Source organism: Corvus hawaiiensis, chromosome 3 (genome assembly GCF_020740725.1).
Source record: "Corvus hawaiiensis isolate bCorHaw1 chromosome 3, bCorHaw1.pri.cur, whole genome shotgun sequence".
Classification (NCBI taxonomy): Eukaryota; Metazoa; Chordata; class Aves; order Passeriformes; family Corvidae; genus Corvus; species Corvus hawaiiensis.
In genome coordinates, this window is record NC_063215.1 from 36,779,262 (window position 1) to 36,804,006 (window position 24,745).

General features: G+C 42.4%; 1 protein-coding gene across 1 annotated transcript; it reads left to right on the forward strand.

The window, feature by feature from the left end:
- Positions 1 to 266: 266 nt before the first annotated feature.
- On the forward strand, positions 267 to 24,675 carry NT5E (5'-nucleotidase ecto). The gene is made up of 9 exons (XM_048297461.1): positions 267 to 736; positions 5,300 to 5,522; positions 10,984 to 11,172; positions 15,613 to 15,810; positions 17,217 to 17,368; positions 20,528 to 20,636; positions 21,442 to 21,591; positions 23,084 to 23,284; positions 23,387 to 24,675. The coding sequence occupies exons 1-9, from the start codon at positions 410 to 412 to the stop codon at positions 23,542 to 23,544; spliced, it is 1,707 nt and encodes a 568-aa protein (XP_048153418.1). The 5' UTR covers positions 267 to 409; the 3' UTR covers positions 23,545 to 24,675.
- The last annotated feature ends 70 nt before the right edge of the window (positions 24,676 to 24,745 follow it).

The following is a 24,745-nucleotide window of genomic DNA, read 5'->3' on the forward strand; positions in this document are numbered from 1 at the left end:
TTCTCCAACCCGACAGCAGCTGTCTTCGGGTGAAGGACACCGGTGGGACAGCGGGGACTGGGACGTGCGCGGGCGCAGGACATTACCTGGGGCTCGAAGAGCCCTGAGGACGGGCGAGCAGCGAGTGAGCAGCGAGGTGCGGCCAACGACACAGCCCGCAGCCCCGGGCGGCCGCCTCGAGCCCTCCTTGCCCACGCCCAGCAGCTGCGGAGCACCTGCGGCGGCCGCGCCCAGCGGGCAGCCCGTGCCTGGCCGCGGGCGGGTCACAGCCGGAGGCTCTCCGGGGCGGCGCGCACGCTGCGCGGTGTTCCCGGTGGCTCGCCCGCTCCCCGCCCCGCTCCCCGGCCCTCCTCCCGTGCCGCAGCCACCCCTTGCGGGGCCCGGCGGAGCGGCGCGCAGCCCCCGCGGGATGGGGGGGCTGTGGCCATGGCTGTGGCCGTGGCTGTCGCTGTGCGCGGCGGAGGCGGCGGAGCTGCGGCTGACCCTGCTGCACACCAACGACGTGCACGCGCGGGTGGAGGCGCAGGGCGCGGGCCCGCGGCGCTGCGCGGCGGCAGAGCCGGGATGCTTCGGCGGCGTGGCGCGGAGAGCGGCGCGGGTGGCGGCGGAGCGGGCCGCGCACCGCAACGTGCTGCTGCTGGACGCCGGGGACCAGTACCAGGGCACCGTGTGGTTCTCCCGCTTCAAGGGCCGGGAGGCGGTCCACTTCATGAACCTCCTGCGCTACGATGCCATGGTAAAGCAGGCCGGGGGAAGAGGCTACCCCTCCCTCCCTCCCTCTCTCCCCTTGGGTGCTGGGTCTGTTCTTGCCTTTCCTCGCCCGCTGCCGGTCTTTCGCATTGCCGCCTCCTTCAGTGCGTAAAGCTGCATAAGAAAAGGCTGTAGGTAATGCTAAAACCGTGGCCAAAGGTAGCTGGAAGGCAGGCGAGCACAGCGGAGGTGATGTGCTGGGTGGCGGGCTACCCGCCGAATTAAGTCGTGAGCTGGCCGCCCCACGGGCAGCCAGAAACCGGGAGATGATGGCAAGGCTACACAGAGTGATGCAATGGAAGAGCTCTCCTTGGGAGATGCAGGGGCTGGGGGCGGGCAAGGGGCTGGACGGGCTCTATTGGAGAGGTGTTGGCAAGCCATGGAAATCACCCCAGAAAAAGCCGGCCGAAGAGTCTGGCCTGAGACAGAGGAGTTAACTCTGCCTGAGGCTCGCAGCCTGTCCTGCCTCAGTCCTGCGGGAAGGGGACAGGTGGCACACGCTGTTAGTGCTATTTCTAAAGGCAGAGGTTTTTAGTTTTCATCTATGCCACCCTGGTTGTGTCCAGTCCCGTCAGAGCTGCGGTCATGACCGAATATAAGGGGCTGTGTACAAACAGCCCAGAGACTGAAACAGCACATTAGTAAGGACGGTCTCTAATACTGTGCTAACCCTGCACCTTTACTCTGTCTCTTTTGGTCGTCGAAGTGATGAGAGGAAGGTAGAATTTGTGGCTGAGATTGGGGGATGTCACTCCATGTCCTGAAATCTTTTGTCTCAGGGCAGTGGCTTATTTTTCTTGTGTAAAACCCCAGAAAGGAGAGAGATTAATATTATGTTTGAGCATAACTGCCGTTTTGAGAGTTTTGGATATTTATTTACTTATTTGGATATTTAGTTGCTGTTTTGGATATTTATTTCATCCCAATTGACAACTTGAGGGGAAAATCTTCTGGGCATATCACATCCTCTGTCTTCATCTTTTTTGCTTTGTCTGGAAAGGACTGTGCTTTCCTTTCCAGGTGAAAATTATTTCACCTGTGTATTCCCTCTGCCTCAGAACAGCTGTGGAAGGGAAAGCCATGTCCCAGTGCACTTTCTTAGGCTAAACACGAGACCGAGAGGTCTGTGGAGGATACTGCTCCCTCTTCACATGCCCTAGTGAACGGTTTTCTAATTGTGAAACTAGCATTAACAGGCTCGTTTCTCCCAATGGTGAGGGAGAGGAGTGTGTGCACTCAGGACTCATCGTCACTGAGAGCTGGGGAGCACTTTGGGATTCTGAAGTGCAGAAATAGCTTGAGGTGGTTTTTCCTTCCTTTCTTCACAAAGTTTTCTGCTGTCTGTCATTTTTCAGACTTGTGCTTGCTGGTGTAACTGGTTCATGGGCAGCCTGCGAGCATGCACAGTTCCTGATCATATCACAAGAAGAAATTTTTTCAGGCAGTGTTGAAGTAGTGTTCAGTCTTAGAAACGTGTTATGGAGGAAGCACCTGTTTTTGGAGACACCATGAGCTTTTTCATCAGAATAAGCTTTCAAAATAAACCCACCCCATACCAGATAGCCAGAGGCTTGTGCCAGACGTGAGTGCCTTAGGTGAAGTAGTCAACCACTTGTTCTCTGTGGAGGTGCTGCTTATTATAATTTGAATAGAAGGTGACAGGATAGGCGCTAAACGTTCTGTAGCTTCTCAGTCTTGCTCTGCTACCAAAGAGCCCGAGGAACAGTTGCTGAGTGTTAGGCAGAGCTGAAGCATCTGTTTCTATTCTTCTGTCTGTGGACCATGGGGGGCCGTGCAGTGGGGATGGTGGCTGGGTGGGGGCACAGGGAGCAAGGTAAGAGCCGCACTGAGAAGGGTGAGCTAGTGTTTCTTTAAGCAAAATTTGGGAAGTCACATCCCTGACAGAAGGGGTGGGGATTATTGAAATGTTTAGAAGTGAGCTACAGGACTAGGATTACAAACAGGATGGCGGGAGCATGAGTCATTAAAGTTGTTACAGGATGCGGGCAGGAGCCATAGGAGGATTTAGGACAGTCTGGAAGCATTAGAGGTTTGCTCCACAAATAGGAGAAATTTCTTTTTTTAAGTTTACCTTTTTCTCATTTATACTTGCTATCACCTCCAGTCTGTTTTCTCCTGTTTCATTGCCTTCCGAAATTTTTCATGGCACCAGCCTTTTTGTCTGGTGTAATTAAGACTGAAATCCAAGTTACATACCTCAAAGACAGTATTTGGAGGGATGATGGAAGTTTTCTAGCTTTACTTTTAAGTTGCATCCTTCTGTTAATTTGTGTCCTGATTTTGAAATATTTTTAGACTTGCTCCTTGTGGAAAAGAGGATTATATAATCACATGCTGTGTGCCTGAATATTCTGTGTATTCCCCCTTGTGACTTACACTTATGCTGGCCAACGGATTCAGATTTGGTGAAGGGATATTGCACAGGTACAGAGTCCTAGGAGCTCTGGGTGTAAGGGTAGTTAGGCAGAGTATTAGGAACCCAAAATGGTCCACATCTCCCCTCCCTTACATCAAAAATAAAACTGTATTATTAGCCACCAGTGATTTCTCATGAACAGCTTTGTAACCACCCACACCATGGGAAAAGTTTTGATTAAAGTTAGTGTCCTAATGGACATGAAATAATCCAAATGCAAGACGCAAAGCCAAAAGAAACAAGCTTTCCTAACTGGTTGGTTGGGTTATGGTTTTGGTTTTTTCCCCAACAAGCTGGTGGCAGTTACACCCAATTCAATTTCTTAATTCATTTGCAACCTTTTTTATTGGGGTTTAATTGCATATTTAGGAGGAACAGAAGGCATGTACACCAGCCAAGAGGAAAAAGCTTGTTACCATTCTGATATACTCTACCACTCCACAGACATCTTTTCAGAACATCCAGACAGCATCAAAATGAATGTAATTTTTTTTTCTTTATTAGTATTTTTTTTTACAGCAAATTAGATTGCAGTTAGAATACAGTTAGAAGTGGAACATAGTTGGAGTGCATTGTGTCTTCCCAAGTCAGGATTCTTTCAGAGATAGTTCTTAGTTCTTTTGGAAAAGTGCTGCAGCAGCATGCAAACAATTTGGCTCTTTCCCAAGGGTATGAGTAGTGTTCTCACCGGTGTCAGCAGGAGCAGATGATTTCCAATGCAAGTTAGTGCTGATATCCTGAAATTTCCACAGAGCCATTGACTACCTGCCTGTGAGGATAAAAGGAGTCAGGAGTCTTTGTCTGTCCCAAAAGAAAGACACTGCTTATCAATTAATTGAAAATACTGAGCTCCCATGCCTGTGGTGGCTTCAAGGTCCTGCTTGGTTTGGAACATGACCAGGGTTAATACATCCATTTGGAGAATAAAAGTTGGAGCAAGCACAGCTGGGTGTGTGGGTCGTTTAAGTAGAACAGAAGGATATATAAGCCTTCTGAGATGATGAATGCAGCCTTCCCCACTTAATCTCAGAATGAAATTAAGAGCACACTTTTGCCTGGAAGAGTTGGCCCATTGGCTTTAATACCTCTTATGTGCTTTTCTCAGCTGCAACCTAAAACCTCGTATGAACTTGTTATGTACCAGGTTACACAAGTATTGTGTTTCTGCGGATACATCTTTTCCTTCCCTAACGCTTAAATATGCTACAAAGTCCTTGCGTGTCACCTGTGGAGGTTTTGCTGGCTTATCACCAAACTTTCAGGCACAGGCGTGTGGCAACACAGGCTGAGCATGAAAAATGGGCAAGTAGGAGAAATTTTCCTTCAGGTAAGTCCCTTTTCTGCTTAACCAGCCTGGAAAAACCAAACATTCATCATCTGGCTGGTATTACCTTGCTAATAAATAAACTGGACTGCTCATTTCGTGTGGCAGTCTTGATGCTTCACAGTGCTGAGTGTGTACCCACCTGTGTGCACACACCCACTATGGATGGTCTGAGGGGATTCTCTCTAGCTGATAAACGTTAGGTAATGTTAAATAGGCAGGTAATGATATCAATGATGGATAGAAAGTTGTATTTTCTTGTTGCATGTTAAAGCACAGAAAAATCTTTACTAAATGCAAAATAAGTATGTTTTTAAAACTGTAGTCCAAGCACAAAGCTCTTAAAATGCACTTTTTATTTAAAGATAACAAATATTGTCATTGATATTTAGCATTTTCTTTAGTATTTAAACGATGTATTTTCCATACACAAAATATATGTTTTCCTTTGTGGTTATTGTTAATCCTCTTTTTTAGAGCTACAGGATGTAAAATGAGTGGGTTTTGATCTGGTACACAGTCACAAACAGTTAGGTTTTGGATTTTGACTTTCACATCTGTATTCACATAAGAGAGTCTGAAAAACGAAAACCTACATGTAAAAAGAAAAATAACCCAACCACTTCTGTGTTCATGAGAAACAGGAATGTGTTGGTTTGGACAAGTTAGGGTTGTCTTTCATAGAACATAGACTTTGTTTTCTCAAACATACCATGCATATAACTTATAAGTCTATTTACAGTGAATATTTGAGGCAGGGTCTCATATTTTCTTCTTGCTTTTCACAGGCTTTGGGTAACCATGAGTTTGATGAAGGTGTGAGTGGATTATTGGATCCTCTTCTTAAAAATGCAAATTTTACAGTCCTGAGTGCAAATATTAAAGGGCGAACTCCATTAGGAAATGAAATGATGAAGTATGTTCATCCTTTTAAAATAGTTCATTTTGACTCAGAATCAGTTGGAATTGTTGGCTATACTACAAAGGAAACTTCTTTTCTTTCACAGCCAGGTATGTTTTCTTTAGTATGTATGTTTATGTCCTTTGTTACTATTTTGTTACTTGCCTACTTTTTTAAATCCAACGATGAATGTTTTCAGCTGGAAAGTGGGAAGTCTGTTGCTTTATCAGTATTTACTACTCAACTTTGCCTGATTTTTAACCTTAAAAAGTCTTGCTAACATTACAACCCATTTTCATACAGACCTGGACCATATTTAAGACTATCAGAAAGTCAGTGAGATTGCAGAAGAGCTCAGAGGTTGTTGGGATTTTTATTCTTGCCTGGGTTTTTTAAGTTATATTCCATGTTACTTTATTGTTATTTATCCATTTAAACAAAAGTTAAAACATGAATACAACTTGTCTCTAGCATGAAGCGTGACATTTCTCTGTGTGTGGAAATTTTGTTCTTGGATGTCTCCATGCTAAAAAACAAGGAGAGGTTCATACTTGTTTTTGAAGCAAAAGTTGCCCAAGACATTTTTGGCCTCTCAAAGTATTTGCAGAAATTAGACTACAGAAGGAACACCCATTCAGCTTTTACCACAGTTGCTTCATTCATGAGTAAAATTAGAATTGATGAGGAAAAAGGCTTCTCAATTTCGGACGATTTTTTCCAGCATTTCAGGAGGTTTGGTTTGGTGAGGGTTTTGTTTGGGTTTGGTTGTTTTAGTAAAATAAAATGGTCTACTAGAATGAGAAACACATTTAAATCAGCTGTAGAAGATATGAGTCACTGCCCGCTCAGAGCTCAGGCCACATGTGACAAAACCAGAGTTTCTTCCCTGGGTTTTGCAGTTACGGATGCTCTAAGCACTAGTTTAAAACACTAGTTTAAAACATTGAAAAGGGACTTCATATTATTATTTCCCTTTGTATTGCTTAGTAATACAGAAATAGTGCATTGTTTTCCTCACAAGAGGAATATTCAATACTTTGAGGAAGTATTAGAATATAAAACTATTCCTTCTGTGTTTTTTAATTCCAGTGCTGTATGTTTAACCTGTCTAGAAATGGACATCTGAGGTCTGAATAGACTTATTGATCTCACTTCTATTTTGCAGTGATGTGGTTTTGGATTCCTGTCTTTTTTTTCCCCCAACAGAAAAGAAAATTGATCTGTATTTTGTGTAGGCGGTAGAATTTTACCTGTGCCTGAGGACGTGAGGGTAGATATCATCTGATGTCATGCTAAGTTTGAATAAGGACCGTCACTGTTGTCCTCCATTAGGGATTAATAAAATCTGCTGCTGCTCTTCTTCCAAACACCTGTGTTGGGGCAGTGAGATCATCAAAGTAACTTGCTTGCAAATAAATACACCAGGTTAAAATCCAGATAGTGTTGGAGAGATTCTATGAAACATTTGAATACATTTCCAATAACATTTAGACATCATATCCAATGCCTCAGTATGCTGAGACATTGTAAGAGACCACAGCTAAAAAAAAAAGCAGTGTTAAAAGGCAAGTCTTGTTAGCTCCATAGATGGAGCTGAAACACCCCTAAGGAATTATGTCCCACAGTGTAACTGAGCAAAAAGCAGAGCAAATTCTAACAGCAACATTTGTAGTGGTCAGCGTTTTTACAGTTTTCTGCTTTGCCTTCTCAGCATGTGGAGGAACATTTGGAAGCTTTGGAAATGTGAGCTCAGGACACATTAATATAATTCAGTGACTATATTTTGCCCATGACCTAGCAATCCTTCAGACTGGTAAAATCATGGCAGACATGGGTTGGTGGCTAAATAATTATCAACCTTGTCCTTATTTTCAATTAATAAGGGACCTTGCAAATTTTCAGCACCTTGCTTATCTCTACACATTTCTTCCAGATGATTTTGTTTTCTCTGCCTCTGTGTGCTTTGGCATGCTCTACACTCCTAGGGCATTCTCAAGGCAAACAGGAAGCTTGAGAATGCTGAAACATGAATTCCTACATTACTGCCTTCTGTGGAAGTATTTTGTGAGTGTGATTTCTTCCATTATTAAATCTGAATAACTTCCACCCAACTATGAAATTACAACTCATACTTTTCATAGTCTGCTTAAAAAAGGTTATCAACAGACTCGAAAACAGTATAAAGTCCTTAAATCTCAGTGTTTCCACTGGGAAGGACCAACTAATCTCTGCTGAAAGTACTGTTGATGTTGCTGTTTGGAAACCATAGGGATGGGGAACACATTTATAGATTACAGCCAGATTGGCCACATTATAGATTGGCAGTTTTTCTGGAGTTCTCTGTTTTGCTATGTACAGCTGTCTCAGCTGAGTGCTCAGCGGATTTTTCCATGTCCTGCAAGAGTTGCTCATAACTTGGCACATAGACACAGTTATCTGTGTATTTGCTTGGAACTGATAATCACAAGGCCATCTTTCTACTCTATGGTGGTTCCAGCCTACTTGCTTTAGTTCTGTAGTGTTGTTTGGTCCATTGTATTTTTGTATAAAGTGTAAACCCAAACCTACTTACTCTGTAACCCTACAGGCAGCAAAATATTTACTAAAACTATCAACTTGGCAGAGTTTTCTAAAATGGAATTTTAAATTGTATTTATTCCACTTTATTCAGGCTATCTTGCACAATATTTTTAGCAGGCAGCCAGTTCTTTTTCCTTGTTTAGTTGTAGCAGTTTGAATGTTTTTTCTGAAACTCTACCTCATCTAAAGAGAGAATAGCATGCTACATCAGCTTAATACCTTGAAAGAGAAGTGAAATACTGACAAGAGCAGTAAGTTGGTCATTTTGATTCAGATTGTTTTGAAAAATGCACAGATGAGTGCTACGCAGTTTATTGCTTTTTGCCTGGTTTCTTACAGAATTGAACACTGTGTCAGTGCTCTTACAGTCCCCCACTGCATAACTTTCAAACCTGCTGGCCCATTTCATCTCAGTTACAACTACTCAGGTGACTAGGATGCAAAGCTATGCCATGACTAGGCCATGGAGAAAGGGGTGTGAGAAGCCCCTGCAGCCCCAAGCAGAATTCCCTTTGTGAGGACAAGGTAGACAGCAGGAGATCAGTGGGTGGGTTGGCAGTGGGATGACCCATCTGAGCTCTGGTGTCTGCCTGTCCTGACATAACAGTCAGGAGAGGGATGGGCTTACCTGCATGGGACAGGCTTTGTTTTTCCCTTCATTATGAAAGCAGGTTGGTTTGGTTTAATACCTTTTCTCTACAGCTGCCTGAAAGAAGGGTGTAGCAAGGTGGGGAACAGCATCCTTGTCCTAAGTAACAACTGACAGGTCAAGAGGAAATGCCCCCAAAGTTTTGCCAGGGGAGGTTTACATTGGATTTTAGGAAAGAGTTCTTCTTGGAAAGGGTTGCCAAGCACTGGAACAGACTGCCTAGGGAAGTGCTGGAGTCACCATCCCTGGGGGTGTAGATGTGGCACTTAGGGACACTGTTTTAGTGGTGGACTTGGCAGTGTGGGGTTAATGGTTGAACTCTACGAACTTTGAGGCATTTTCCAGCCTAAAGGATTCTATGATTCTGTGGGCTGAAGATTAATAATAATATGTCTTCAATGTGTGGTGCATTTGTAGGCTGCAGTGGTGCAGAGGGACACCAGAGCTGGTGCTGATGGGGAGCATTTGGTTGTCATGGGCCACCTGGCTACATGCCATGGGAGAAGTTAGCCCACAGGCATCTGCATGCTGGCACAGCTTGTCAGTGGCCCTTTCCTTCTCTTTGTTTCAAGAGCTCAGCTCTCTTTGCAGAACTGGTCCCCACACCGTGGGATGCAGCTGGTCCATGGTGCTGAGAGGAGCACGTGAAGAGCCTGCGCTCAGGGATCGTTTCTTACACTTCCCTTTCTGCCAGCAGCTCTGCATCAGGCCCAGCTGCTGTCAAACGCAAGGATGTACAAAGAGGGGCTGAAGCCAGTGGCTCCCTTCAGCAGTCTTCCACTGGTGTAAGGGAGTTTATAGAGAAGACAGGGGCAGACACTTCCCAGAGGGGAAGAGAAAGGACAAGAAACAATGGGCTCAAGCAGTACCACAGGAAATTATGGGGGGACGTAATGAAAAAATTTGTCATGATAAGCATGGTTAAGCCATTAAACAGGTTTCCCAGAGAGGCTGGAATTTCAGCTTGCTCAGACTAGATCCGGAGCATCCTCATTTGGCTTTCAGTTCCTGCTTTGAGTGGGTTTTGGAGTACATGGCTCTGGGAGGTCTCTTCCAACCTCAATTAACTTTTGACTCTGATTCTGAGAAGAGGTCCACAGGAAGATAATGGGGGGATGCACTGAACAATTCACTCTGCAGCGTGCAGTACAGAGATTCCCTCTGGCACAAACAGAACTATTCAATGGGTGTGGCGGTGAACCAATTTATGTAACCCCTTTTATCTCTTCCATTGTAGCAGCTTCCTCCTCATTTCCTGAAACATTTTGCAGTGGATTGTGAATTCGTTTCACTCCTCCCTTTGTTATGAAATCTTTCTACTTTAAAGGCATATTTCAAAATGGTTTGATCAAAAAACTCTGCAGGAAGGAGAGGAATTAGGTAGAGGAGGAGTTGGTAGAAAAGTTACTCAGTTGTCTTTACCAGAAGGTCCAAGTTTATGGTTGGTTGAATCTGTCCTTAAACTCTATTCTTAAAACTTTGTCAGAGAAATTAGCCTCTTACATAGGAAGTCCTTTTGTGCAACCCAAACCGCCGTGCCCAGGGTAAGAACGCCTGTTATTCTAGTGCTCATGTAACTGTTTGTCACATTAGAGTAATTTCTGCAGGCACAGAAAATTTGCAGAAAGATGGTCAGTTTCCCAACATTCTTGTCCAGAAAAGGTTCCTCCTTTCCAGACTTTCCGTTCCTCATGCTGTTGTTTCAGGATGGTATCTCACATGTGTGCTGTGCTGTATTGGTGTGACTGAGAGTGGCTCACATTAGGTGAGATAATTAACATAAAAAGGCAATTCAGAGTTTGGTGGGGGACTTTGAAGAAGCTGCTGTTTAAAGCCTTTGGGGGGGAGACAAAGGAAAGAACAAGATGAGTGTGGAGTAAAAAGAAAGAGAGATTTAACCTGGGAGAAGATAGAAGGTCTTAAAGAAATGCAGTTTGGGAAGAAAAAACCTTTGTAATAGAATACAAGTGTTTAGATGCAAACACTGACACATTTCATTTCCTTTCTCTAGTTAAATAATAAAAGCCATTCAATTTTTGATCCTACAATTGGTGTCACTGAATTTTTTAATGGAATTACTACTTATTTAATCTAGGCAAGTACATACAGCTTGTTGCAGAAATGTTTTATTAGTCTAAGCACACTGGTGCTCCTGAGAGACTGAAGAACATCAACTCAGATCAAGAGCTTGAACCAGCTAAGGATATTTGAAAGGCTCTGCCATTCAAAGTTCTGTTAATTATACAGACTGGTATCTGATACCAACTACCTTTTTTTTAAACTACCAATTAAGGTACTTTGTAAGTAAATTATTTTCTTTTCTTTTTTTTTTTTTTTTAAAGGGGATAATATGATCTTTGAAGATGAAATTGAAGCATTGCAACTACAAGTGAATAAACTTACTGCTATGGGAGTGAACAAAATAATTGCACTAGGACATTCTGGTTTTACCGTGGACAAAAATATTGCCCAGAAAGTGAAAGGAGTGGATGTTGTGATTGGAGGACATACAAATACGTTTCTCTATACAGGTATTTTACTTCCTACTAAAATATTGCTTCTAAAACTAAGCTGAAACTGTTTGTCTTTAAACTCAGAGAACTTTCACCAATGTAGTTTACTGCTGGCTGCACTCAGCTGGGTTCATAGCTGGTATGTGTCCATAACTTCCGTGGAAGAAACCAATTCAAAACAGACTGTGCACACCAAGTACTGTGACTCACTAAGAGGTTCCATAATGCTGGATGTTCCAGGTGGTCTATACAAAGTGGAGAAGAGGAACAAAAGTAATAACACTGGTAAATCACTGCTAAACATACTGTACCTCTTTCAAGCTCGTGCCTATAAAGGAGTAAATTAGTTGTCTACTTTTAAACATGCATGTGACTTAACCTGAAAAATCAGTCATAGAATACTTCAAAACTGCTGCCGGTGTTGATTTTCTCTGTAATCTGATTCTTTAGGTCTCCATTTAGCCTGCCATGAAAATACTTTCCCCAAGTTTCATCTGTTTATTTCAATCCCTCTTTTAATCTCTGCTTTATTCTTCTTTTCTCTAGAGGCAGATGTCATTCAAGAGATAAACATTGCTGATCTGATTTCTCCTGCACTAGTGCTACTTTAGGCAACACTTACCATCAGCAGCTTCTCCAATGCTGTTACCTTCCCCAGAGTGTAAGGACACAAGTAAAAGAGAGACTGGTTTTTTGTTCTGTTTGATTGAATTTTTAAAGTTCTTTAAATTTAGCAGAAACTTTAACAACTGGTTGACACTATAATGGGAACTTCCTGTAATTTTCAGAAAAATTTCCCATGTGCCCTAGTCACAGGGATAACATTATGTACCCTAGGAACTTAACCACTTAAAAGGTTTGCACTGTCCATCATCCCCTCCTCTCCCTATTCATCTCCTCTCTTTCTCACACCTTTTTTGTCTTATCTGGACTCTCACCTTTTGTTATCTCACTTGTTAAAAAGAAACAATTGCATGCCACAGTTATACACTGAGCAGATCAGAATATCTCTTGAATTTGGCCTCAGGGAGTAACTTTGATGACTAAACTGGAAGCACAAAGCATTTACACACCTACCTACAAGTCAGAGCTCACAAACACTTTGCATAGAGGTGCAGCAGAGAAGTAGCCAAAGTGGAACAAACAACAGGACAGACCATCCCAATACCACATGTCTAAGTGACTGAGGGGACTGGTTGAGGGGGATTAGCCTGTGGAGACACTTTACTCAGATCTGCTCGTGTTTCCCACCAGCTTGCAGCTCAGGGACTCCCCAAGCCAGAAGTGGTGTCTTGATATTTACTGGCTCCATCTCCTCTTGGCTACCTTCAACTTCCACAACAGCCTCTAGCAGGGCATTCCAACACTGCCCTACACAGCCCGCACATCCCACAGAGACCTTGCTCTTGGGGTGCAGCCTGCAATTTTATTGAATTATTTTTGAGATGGGGAAAAACAAGGATGGATTCCATATTCAAAGTGTGCATTCACTGTGGGTGTTTACACAGTGGAATCCATATTCTTTTGCACATTGTCGGTCAGTGCCTGTAGAGAGCTTGTGCCTCATAGTGGTAGCTATAGTAGTCAAAATACTTTATTGGGTGTGATCCAAAGAGGTGCCACTTGTCACAATTTGGAATCATGATGTGAAGTGCTGCAGGAGCTGACACATCTGAGTTCACATCCTGTCTAAATCTGTAGGAGTTCACAAGCACACCTCTTGTCATCCCAGAGAGTAGCCTGCTGTCAGACTAGACTATGTCAAGCTGTTCCACCCCTCCCCATTTGAAGCTGTCCAAGATTCACAAGGCCAGAGAGAGCACACAGTATGAGAATCTGCAGCCTTTGGGTTAAAGATCTCAGCTGAGAATGAGTTCTGGTTGCTTTTCCAAGGGCTCTATTGTTTTGATAAAACAAGACTGTCTTACTTTTTTTGTTAATACTGGCAAGGTGAGAAAAATTTAAAAAGAAGTCATATCTGGGGGAGATACACCAAAAATATCTATTTAGTCAAAATATGATTTCTGACGGAATGGGGTCTGAGCATATAATTTTTATCCCAAGTGCTGTGAAGCATGTACTCACCCATTCAGGAGCACCATGAGTGCATTTGTGAACCATGTCAAGTCAAAGCCATCAGTCAACATTCACAGAGAAATAGCTGCATCTGGGGAGGTGATTTCACTGCAGAGTAAAACATCTGATTTGAAATGTCTTAGTGCGTGTCTCGATGCATATATTGAGCTTATAAGCTCTCACTCAAATCAAGAGGTGTAATCAATAACTAGCAGCAGAATCTGGGAGAATGTTTCAGCTCAGTCTAAGTGGAGAAGTAAGAGCTGTTCAGCCTGTTCTGTCTGTCACGGAGGTTTAGAGACATACTGCCCATGAGAGAAATCTTAGTGTAAGGATTTCATTTTGGACTAGTCCAACCTGTCTCTAAGACATTTGCCAATCCCTGGTTTATCCACAGGTTATAAGGCAAATATTGTCCTGACTTGTTCAGGTGTGCATTTGATTTGTAGAACTGATTCAAACAGCAGTGGTAGTTTTGGATTAGAGCAGTTTAATTTCTGTTTTTCATCAGAACTGATGTTCTGAAAATATAGTGTGTTGGCTAAAACAGGGTAAGAGGATAGGAAAATGTTACAGGTTCTTTAGTCACCCAGTATGAGTTTGTGCATTTGTAATGAAACAGCTTCTCATGCCTTGACTGATCATGAATTCTAGTGCTGTGTTCTTTGGGGTAAGATGCACTGAATAGTCTTTGCATTTTGGAAGGAACACACCTCTCTTGCAAGGGAAAGACGTCACAGTGATAATTAATCCTGCAAGGAAGTATCAGTATCAGAAAGTATTTCTTTAGAAAGCAAGAAATGAGTAAGACTCTGGACAAGCACTTAACCACACACAGCTGATATAAACTAAAATAATGCCTAGAAAGAATAACTTTCTAATGTTCTGTTCATTTGAGGACTAAAGAAGGGCAAGAAATCAAAACTGATTCCTTTTTCAGTTCAGAAACCCCAAAGCCACGTTTGTATGCATAAATCCTGCAGAACCCTCATAAGCTACAGGATTCCTTAAATTCTTCCCCAAATAAATGAATAGTTAAGTGGCACTCCAAGGAACGAACTCTGTTGGCCTGGCTGAAAGTAGAAAAGCTAGTTCTGTGGTAAGTTTGGTTCAGCTTGCAGTTTGTTGTGGCTCTTCTCCCTGGAGAATAGGAGGGATTAGAGAGGAATGTGAATCATATCAGAGTTCTAGAAGGAATATTTATTATGCTGCTTATCCTAGGATTTAATATTTCGTAAACAACTGTAAATGGAAGGAAACAAGTTGTTCTGTGAGCTGTGGAAGTGAACAGCCTGCTTTCCTGTGGATCCATGTCCTCTGCACCTGCTCCCCTGTGCCCCTGCCTTGCCAGCACCCCAGCGCTCACCCAGCACCTGGATGGGAAATGGCACCACCTTTGGGACAGGAGTAAGGAGCAGGCTCTGAGTGAGCTCTGTCACACAGCACATGATGGGTCTTGGAGCTACCCAACCTTGGTCTGGCAGTGGGGTAGAAATAATGACAGGAATAACAGCCGGGAGAGATACTACTGAGATAATATTGTCACTAGGCAGATAACGTCAAGGAGACACAGAGAAGGCTGGTACCCTTGAGGCAAGAGCTGTGCTGTGCAGTTCCAGTTTTCTTTGCCACTTTCTGTCCTGTATGGTTTCTAAGTCTTGTGGTAGCCTATGCCAATTGAGCTCTCTCTTTTTTTCTGCCAGTGCCTTGCCTTAATCTGTTTCCAAGTCCTCCATCTAGTCACCTTTCAGACTTTGCAGGTCGATAGTAGTTTTAAATCCATAACTACACAGCTTCAATGCTTAATGAAGTTTGGTTTTGCGGAGAGTTTGCAGCCTGTCTGGAATTTTGGAGGCTGTTTAGTATAGTGAAAAAAAAAGTCAGCTGGCTGTATGTACAAATTCACAGTACTGCTTGTAGGTATTCTATGTGCTTATTAACAGTAAAAATACTTTAGACTCTTTCAGGTCAAGAAGTCTGATGTATGATTTACTAAGATTCTTACTTTCTATCTGATGCAGAATAATGTAGTATGAAGGCTCAACAATAAACTTTTCATCCAGTGGCTGGAATGTTTGCATTATTGAGGGGTTTAGATTGCATAATTGGAATGAAAAGTTGTTTTGTTGCTGTTGTGATGTGATGTCATGGTGGAGTGTGCTGTCATAACTTAAAAAACACTGTGGTAGTTATGTGGGCTCGTGTGCTGAAAACAACATTGTCTGTTATGAGATAACTGAGCAACCAAATGTGTGCTTGTCATCCAGTACAGTCATGGCTGTTTCTATCCTATCTGTGTTTTTTAAGGCTGAGAAACATTTCAAATGTCACTGTAGGAATTCCTTGAGCTGAAGACCCACTTTTCATGTTTGTTCTGTGCAGGCACCCCACCCTCTACTGAACTGCCAGCTGGCCCGTATCCATTCATGGTTGACTCAGATGATGGGAGGAAGGTGCCAGTTGTACAAGCTTACGCTTATGGAAAATATCTTGGTTACTTAAATGTTACATTTGACAAGAAAGGAAATGTAGTTGAAGCAGTTGGAAACCCCATTCTGCTGGACAGCAGTATTCCTGAAGGTATGTGGACTAGGCACTTGAGTTTGCCTGCAGCACTCTGCTACAATTCAAGTCTTGTCATGTTAAATACAAGGTCTGAATAAGAATTCAGCTTTCTTTCTGAGGTTGCTGTTCTCTTCTGTGTAGGGTTCAGGCTGTGTTACAGTTGAATATGTACATATTCAGAGTGGTTTTTTATCTATTTAAAATCCCTGAAAGTTGTTTTGTAAGAATTCGGTGGTACAATACCTTACCACTTTGTAGAACCTGCTTTAGCTAGTCCTGTAATTGTGATTTAAAAGATTATGAGGTCTAATTTACACTGTTTTGCCAGAGGCTGGGTTCTTCAGACCAGAGTTCAGAGCAATACAGGAAAGTGGAAATGTTCCAGGAAAAACTTGAAGTACCCTGCCAACTACTCTGCTAACGTGCAAATATAATATACAAACCCAAGAGTTCTTGTATGCAGTGCTAACTGCGTTCAAGTTTTAACTCTGAAACATTTAAATAAGTGGGAGGAGGAGAGTCTGTCACTTTTTGTTTGTAACTCCATCTGAGATCTGTGAACTGGTTTTTTGTCAGTTCTGTAATTACCCAGGGCTGGTTTTCTAATCTCTGTTTCTTCTCCAGTGCTTGCTGCATGAAGTTCTGAGCTTTTATCAGACTTTCTAGGTTCTACCTGAGTACTTGTAAAACAAATAATTTAAAAATTATTTGTTCATAGATATTTACTGTGTTATTCTCAGTGACCTATTAATGTAGTGAGATGATGTAAAGAGACTTTACATTCTCTCTCTGAAGTCAGTAAAAATAAAAATTCAGATACATTGGTGGTATAATTTTATAAATGTTGTTCTTGCTGACAGGTGGGGAAAATTGATTAAAATTAATAGCTGATATAAAATAGTTGTGACATCTCTCTGCATATCCAAGTATCTTTGGGGTTTTTTCTGAAATAATTAAGTTTTCACCCAAGAGACAGATTTGCGTAGAGAATTTCTATAAAGGGCTTATTCCTTGACATTGATATTTGAGCTAGCTTTCCTTTCAGCACAACATTAAAGAGAGGGGAAAAAATTACGCCAAAGACCAATCTCGCTTGTATATTAAAAATTCTCTCACCTGTCAAGGTAGGTACTAGAAACCCCATCAGTCAGAGGTTAGAACAGGGCTGGGCAAAAGTAGAGAGGAGATAACCTTGATGTGGCACAGGACTGGCTTATTCCCTTCGTTGTCCTGTCCTGCCTTCTCCCATGACAGGCTTTTTTTGAAGTGAGTATAGCTGCCATGTTGCTTGAGACACTGTTAGGAAAAGTGTAACCTTTTAGAATCACTAATGTTTTTTTCCCTAAGGTTTGTATTCACTGAAGTGTCATTAATATGAGATATGTATGATGCTTATTTTACACTTTTATATTACTTTACAGATGAGCACATTAAGGAAGAAGTGGAAAAATGGAGAGAAAACCTGGGGAATTATTCTGAAGAGATTGGAAAAACTAGTGTTTACCTGAATGGTACAAGTCAAGCATGCCGTTTCCAGGAATGTAACATGGGAAATTTGCTTTGTGATGCTGTGGTAAGATGTTTCCACCACAGGTGGCAATTACATCTAAGGGTTACTCCAGAGCTATCCAGATCCACACTATCAGCACACGGGCACTGTGCCTGCTTTTCAAAAATGCAACATCCAGCGTGTCCCTAGAGAGACCTGGCAGAAGTATAAGGAATGTTGCTGCAGAGAGTAGGGAGCAGTTTATCCTTTGTACATAGCCTCACAGAGAGGACAGCTTTTTCACAGCTTGCTTTGAGGCTGCACTTTTAAGAGCTATGGCAGTCTGATCTAAGAGCCCATTCCTCAAGCAAGGAGGAGAGCTCAGCTCCCATGCCCCTCCTGCTAATTGGCCCCTGCTCACAGCACTCACCCTCTGTCCTCTCATTACTGACTGGGCTTTGCTGTCTCTTCACTGGCACAGAAAACAAATCTGCGTTATTTTCTGTCAAGCTACTGACAAGAATTGTCCCCCTGAAGGGCTCAGAAGGTGCCAGCTGAAGCAAGGAGAGGGTGGGAAAGGCCAGACACCCAGCTGGGCACAGAACACTGCAGCCCAGAAGGAGCCACCAGCCCCTGCTGTGTTCTGACAGGCACTACTGGGCTTTAAGTGTCACGTAACTCCAGAAAAGTCTTTTTACAAGAAGTCACTTCCAGTTTTTAAACTTCCTAAGTTTTACTGCTCTCCAGCAGCACCATTTCATTTAAGTGTTTCAGGGAAAAACACTCACTAATGTGACTGTTTCCAGAAAATTAACTTTCCCATAAAGTTAAGTGACAATTAATAATACTGAGTTTTCACTTAGATATGTCCCCAAAGCTATTTATCTAGTCCATGTTATTGCTCTTATTGTAGTCCTTAAAATAATTCTTAGTTCATGGGCTAATTTCCTAATCAGATTAATGTTTGGGAATTCTGCATACAGTTCTCCTAGAATTGCAGCATGCTTTTTTTTTTTCTGCTAGACTTCTTAATATCTTTATTTGAAAAAATGTGAACAAATGCTTTGGCACTTTTCAACCTTACAGAAAGTAACCTTGTAATCTCTCAGAAGTCTGTCGATTTTCTTGCTGTACATTTTGTCTTAGGGGGGTCAATTTCTATTTTAGTTAAATCAATGTCTCGAGACAGCCACCTGCAGCCATCAGTAGATACATAGATTTCTCTTCACGTTGCCTTGCCAGTTCTATACTTGCTTTCCGGTGCGCTGACACGTGGTCAGAGGTATGAAGGTAAAAAATAGACCTGCCTGTTCCATGAGCTTTAATATTTAGAGTTGTCCTGAGAAACGGAGAGATTAAGAATTGCAGAAGCCTGACTGAATGTTTGTGCTGGGTCAAAACAGAGGTCCATTGAGTTCAGTGATGCATCTCAAACAGGAGCCCAAAATCTCAGAATAAAAGGTTGACAGGCCTAGACAGAATTTTACAAAGGACTTTAAAGGGACTCAGATGTGAAAAGGCTGTGAAATTGATAACAGCACTGTGTGAGCTCCTCTTTTAAGCTGCCTCAGCTCAGGGCTGGGAAGTTGCAATCCTTTGATTATGATTTGCAAACCTAAGCGTGGATCTGGCCTCAGGGCATAACTTTGATGACTGAGCTGGAGGCACAAAGCATTTACACAGCTGCAAGTCAGAGGTCACAAACACTTCACATAGGGGTGCAGCAGAGCAGTGACCCACCTGGAACAGATGACAGCATCATTCATACCAAAGTTTTGTCTCAAGAATGACAGAGTGGGGATGGTAGGGGAACAGCATATTTCCGGGCAAGCCTGTGGAGTTGCTGTACTCAGATCTGTCCATGTCTTCCACCAGCTTGCAGCTCAGGGATTCCCCATGGCAAACGTGGTCTCTTGACATTTACTGGCTCAACTGCAACTTGTGGGGAGGGCAAGAAAGAACAACAGGGAGAGAGAGGGAGAAGGGGAGGGAGACAGCAGGGATTAGCTCCCACAGAGCGGCTCCACTGCCCTTTGCTGGCCTCCAGCCTTCCCAGCAGCTGGTGGCGGGGCTTTCCACCACAGACCTGCACACCCTGCAGAGACCTTGGTCTTGCTGGTGTGCAGCATGCTGCTGCCCACTGCCTGCATAACTGCTGGAAGTCAAGGGGTTCTTGCACTGGAACATTTACTCCCTGTCCACCCTCACACCACTCATGATTTTATAGCCTTCTCAAATATTTCCTTCTATTATCTCTTCTCACAGAAGCTTTTCTGTGTCTTTGACCATCCTGGTCACCCCTTTCTGAATTTTTCAGGTTTTTTGTCATTCTTGAAATGAGAAAACACACAAATTCCTCCCCAGCCTCCACATGCCCTTCTTCATTTTATAGGCTTCTGTCATGTGCTTCTGGTACTGCTCTCTCTGCGAGAGTGAAGAGTCCTGACCACAGTCATTCCAGTATGGAACCAGTTCATCCTTTCTATTATCCTAGGTCATTTTCTCAGCCTTTTCCTGTTCCACTAAATTATTTCTGAGGATTAACACTGGAGGCTTATTGTCCTTATGTAACCAATAAATAGCTGGTCTCCATTGTCTTTACTACTATAAGGATGCCACAAGCAAATAGTATCCTGTCCTTGCATTTTGTCAGAGCCTCGCCACTGAACTGCTGAGGACACACTGCTGTGCAGAGTAGACTTTCTGATCTAGTATGCCTGTTTCCTGTTCTTCCACTGTTCTACATCTTTCTTGTTAGCCAAGACCATTCCAAATATTTAAAACAAACCACAGAGAAGCTGAAAAAACTTAATTCCCTGCAACATGATTAATTTATGCTTTCCCAAAGTGATTTTAATGAACAAAAATATTTAAGGTCCTCTTCACTTCCCGGTTCTCCAAATATGCTTAAATCGTTTGTCTTTATCACAGTCATTGAAATCAAAAATCACCTTTCCTTTGTTTAGGTGGCCTGCCTTGGCCATGCCATAGACACACAGACTAGGGCAGAGTCCAAGAGTTCATTACAGTAAAAGGCAAATATTTTTCATGTTAAGAATTTTAAAAAGTGAAATACTTGCTTGGGTTTTTTAATAACTAAGTATTTTAAAATGGGGCTGAAGAGAATGTCAAAAAACCCCAAAACCTTTCTGTCTCCTTTCAGTCTCAGATTGTATTTGGTGTAAATTTCCAGAGCCTGTAATAAGTGACGATAAAATCTGTTTAAACATTTTCCTTTGGTAGCTTTATGAGAATGTCGGGCGTCCGGATAAAAAGACGTGGAACCATGTTTCAATGTGCATCCTGAATGGAGGTGGGATACGGTCACCCATTGATGAGCAGACCACTAATGGTACGTAAAATTACCAGCTGAATAACAACTTTATCAGGAAGAGGGAATCAAGTTATGCCAGCCTGAACACAGTTAGGTATGGGCTTGTTTTGACGGGGTTTGCACAATGTTTACAAGCGATTTCAAACTTTCTCAAATGGTTATCCATCATTTGAGCACAACTGCACTCAGGCTGACATTGACAAAAGTCTCTAGCATTGTTTGTACACAATGCTTTTTATAATTTCCCTCTCTCCTTGCTGCCTTGGAACAAAGAAAGGTCTCCTGCTGTACAGGGTCATCCGCTATGGTCGCTGTGAGCCTTCTGTAATCTGCTGTAGAGTAAGTAAATTCTGGGTTTTTCTGAATGCTAAGGTTTTAGTTTTTATTTTCCTGATACCACATAAATGCAACTTGAAAACAAACAGCTTTCTCAGTTTGGCTAAATCTTTCTGTAGGACTAGGAGTAAATCTTAACTGCAAAAATTGCCTGACGTAGTATGAATAGCTGTGTTTCTTCATCTTAGGTTGGTGGTTTGTCATGTCTTTTAGTAGCTTTTGCTATTGTTTGAATAGCAATACATGCAGTTACATCAAATTCTGATTTATTAGTCTTGATACTTGCTGGACGATAAAAGATGCAGGTTCTTTGGGACAAAATATGTGATTCTCACCCCTACCAGCCCTTATTTTCTTAAACTGTATTTTCCATGATCCTTGTCAAAAACTGATGTTAAACAATCCTAAAATAATTCTGTAAACAACAACAGCAAAAAAAAAACCCCAAAACCAAAATCAAGAAGTGAACAAAGTCTCTTTCCCCCAGGTAGCATTACTATGGAAGATTTGCTGTCTGTTTTGCCATTTGGAGGTCGTTTTGATATGGTGACATTAAAAGGCTCCACGCTGAAAGAAGCTTTTGAGCATAGTGTGAGGAGATATGGAAGAGGAAGTGGAGAGCTGCTGCAGGTTGGAGGTACATTTTCTTCTTTCCTCTTCCCAGTTTTCCAAAACAGTCATCCCTCCTGTTGGCCTTATTACACTGGAAGCCTTCTTTTAAGAATGGAATGCCAAGCTGGCCATACATCCTCACCCTGTGCCTCTCACATGCCAGCCAGCAGACGCTGTTTATCCCTGATAATATGTATGTTTGCCTGAGCCACTGCAGCACACAGGCCATCGCCGTTCCCTTCAGCAGAGACAGTGTTCCCAACCTTCTCGAACCCGTAATGGCATCAGTTGAACACTGCAATTAGCTGTAACAAACTTCAGGTTTTAGCTCTTAACTGGCAGCCTACCTGAAATGCCAAACTGGATAGATGTGCTGAATTTCAGTTTATCAGAATAATTTTGTGCAATTCTCTAATGATTGATGACAGCTTTAGAGTTTGTCAGAGTGGGCTATGGAATTGCTCCAGTGACTTTCTAAATATTTTATGGATGAACAGTTAATATTAAAAATCTATTCATATCTTTAATTGCAGCTGCCTATATGTTTATCCAGATGTGCATTAGGCTACAGTTATGTTTATTCCTGGTCTCTCTGTCATATAGTGCAGATTGTATTGTTTAGTTAGCAGAAGAGCTAAACTTCAAGGGCAGGGGCTGATGCATTCCCTCCCTCCATGCCTCTCCTCCCACAGACCCCGACTATGTGATCCCTCACATGCCACAGACACAATCCATGCCTCGCACTTTCACCAGTAAGTTACCACATTCTTAGGTACCTCTAAGGTAAAAGCTCTGCTTACTGCCTTCTTGCAGAAAAAGAAGACAACCAGTAGCTCTGTAAAAGGGTTCAGGATGGAAGATCCAGAGCAGGAAGAGCACCAAGATTGGAAGAGCCTCCGTGCTTTGAACAAGCTTGGTGGCTTCCTTGTCTGCAGATTCTTGGCCAAGCCAGGGGCTTGGCTCTCTCCTGGCCTTGATCAAGGAAGGCTCACAATGAGAAGTGCTGCTTCTCCTACAGTGCGGAGAAACTGCAGCGTACAGCCCTGGTCCGGCTTTCCTTTTTCAGGACAGTGCCTATTATCCAGAATAGCTACCAAGTTAGGCTGGCTGGCTGGCCTTAAAAAAAGTCATTTCAGCCAGCAGGCCAGGGGAATGAGAAAGCATGTGACTACAGAAATAAGGGGAGGTATTTTTATCTTGCAGTATTCCAATCCCATGACTAGTAATTTCCTTCTGTGGAGTAGTGATGAGAGCAGACAATCAGATAAGTAAATGAGGTGGGACAGTGCAATTCTTAAAAACAGTCAGAAATTCTTACTCCTCTTGAATGTTCTTGCATAAAAGTTGAGTAGTGTGCAAAGAACACAGGACATTAACTGGTGTAATTCAGAATGATACAACTCTTGATCACAGGAAGTAATGCAAAGAGTATCTGAAGATGAGGGAGAATGCTGCTTCTGGCCCTGTGTGTTCAACATGCACTGTACTAAGTGGCATTCCAATGTGTATTTTTGTAGGCATCCACGTGGTCTATGATCTCTCCAGAGCCCCAGGAAGCAGAGTTGTTAGCTTAGAAGTGCTTTGCACAGCCTGCAGAGTCCCAGCCTATGTCCCACTCCAGATGGATGAAATATACAACGTGACTCTGCCATCCTATATGTTATTTGGAGGAGATGGCTACAGTATGCTGAAAGACAAAAATCTGGGATACAGTAAAGGTAAGGGGGATACAGTCCAGGTAAGTATGGGCACTAACAGGGTAGAGCCTGGCAGATGCAGAAAACGTTTGTTTGTGTTTGTTTGTTTGTTTGTTTGTTTAGGTGAACCTGATATTGAGGTTGTTTCCCGCTACCTCCAGAGAATGAAGAGAGTTTACCCAGCAGTTGAAGGTCGAATAAAATTTTCTTCTGGAAGTTTTATCCAAGCAAGTCTCACCCTGATCTCTGTATTGTTCACTGTAACATTCTTGCACACTTGATTTTTTTTGAGGAATACAGGAGAGATGATACTAATGAAGGGAAAAGAGAACTGTTCTCTTCTGTTACACCTTACAATGACTGAGCAGTGAGGTTGCTTCATGTCAGCAGCGAGCAGCCCCCATCAGGCAAGGGGGCAAAACCCATGACTTCTCTTGGTACCTGCAATTTGGCTTGAGGTGTCAAGAAGCAAAGTTGCAGTGAATAGTTACTGCTCAATCATAAAACAATGACAGACTGAAAGGGGGTATTATAAATTGTCAAATTCTTCTAGCTGCTTTAGATAGTGAGTTAACAACCTGATCCCAGCAATGTAAACAAGCTTCTAGAAATGGATTTATTACAGATGTATATTCCTTTCTTTGATCTCCACTCAGGGTTAAGGTACTCAATCTCTCTACTTTGCTTCCAGTCCTATTTATCACACCTACACGAATGCCTGAAAGAATGGATTAAACTCAGTGCCATTAAAATCATGAGGTCTATTTAATATGCAATTTTAAAAAGTTTTTGTTTTACTTTTCAAAAAGAAACATCACACTTATATTTTCCATTAATAAAGGATGCAATAAAAGCTTGACTTAATTTTTATCAATTTTAACAGATTCGGTATTCTTTACTCTTAAATAATGATCAGTTTGGGGACTGTATCTAGAGTGAGAACACAATCTATGACTGTATTTCACAGAGATATATGCTCAATTTTGTACCTCTTCCAGAGAACAAAGCAAAGGACTCCTGCCTTTATTCTGTATTAGTCACATTCCAAGAAAATGTCTGATACAGGCATTGACTCCTGCAGCACTTTCAGCATCCTTGGGAAATAGTCAGGTAATGAGGCTTTTTACAGCATAACCTGGCTTTATGATAACTGTGATTAAACCTCTTCTATGGGAAGGCTGTGTTTAAAAAAATAGTTGTAAGAGACAGGCTAATGAGTATGTAATCAGATTAAATGCTAAGTGTACATTGCTGATGCTTTATCAAGAAATGACTGCTTACAAATGAGGGCAAAATAATCATTATTTTTCTAAGATCATTGGGAATTTTGATGTCACCATGTTTCAGAGTTGTTTAATGCTGTTTTAAACTGATTCTCAGTGTTCTGAATAAACCTGCTGTTTTTCTGGAAAGCTTACTACACTCTTTTTCAACACTGAAGCTACCTGCCTCTTCCATTCACTGCACCTGCAGATTTCAAGG

Bases quoted from the DNA above. Each gene is read 5' to 3' on its own strand.
- NT5E (XM_048297461.1), top strand. From the start codon at position 410: ATGGGGGGGCTGTGGCCATGGCTGTGGCCGTGGCTGTCGCTGTGCGCG. The intron at 17,369-20,527 runs GTAAGATGTTTC...TTCCTTTGGTAG, and splicing joins ATTTGCTTTGTGATGCTGTG to CTTTATGAGAATGTCGGGCG. The intron at 20,637-21,441 runs GTACGTAAAATT...TCTTTCCCCCAG, and splicing joins TGATGAGCAGACCACTAATG to GTAGCATTACTATGGAAGAT.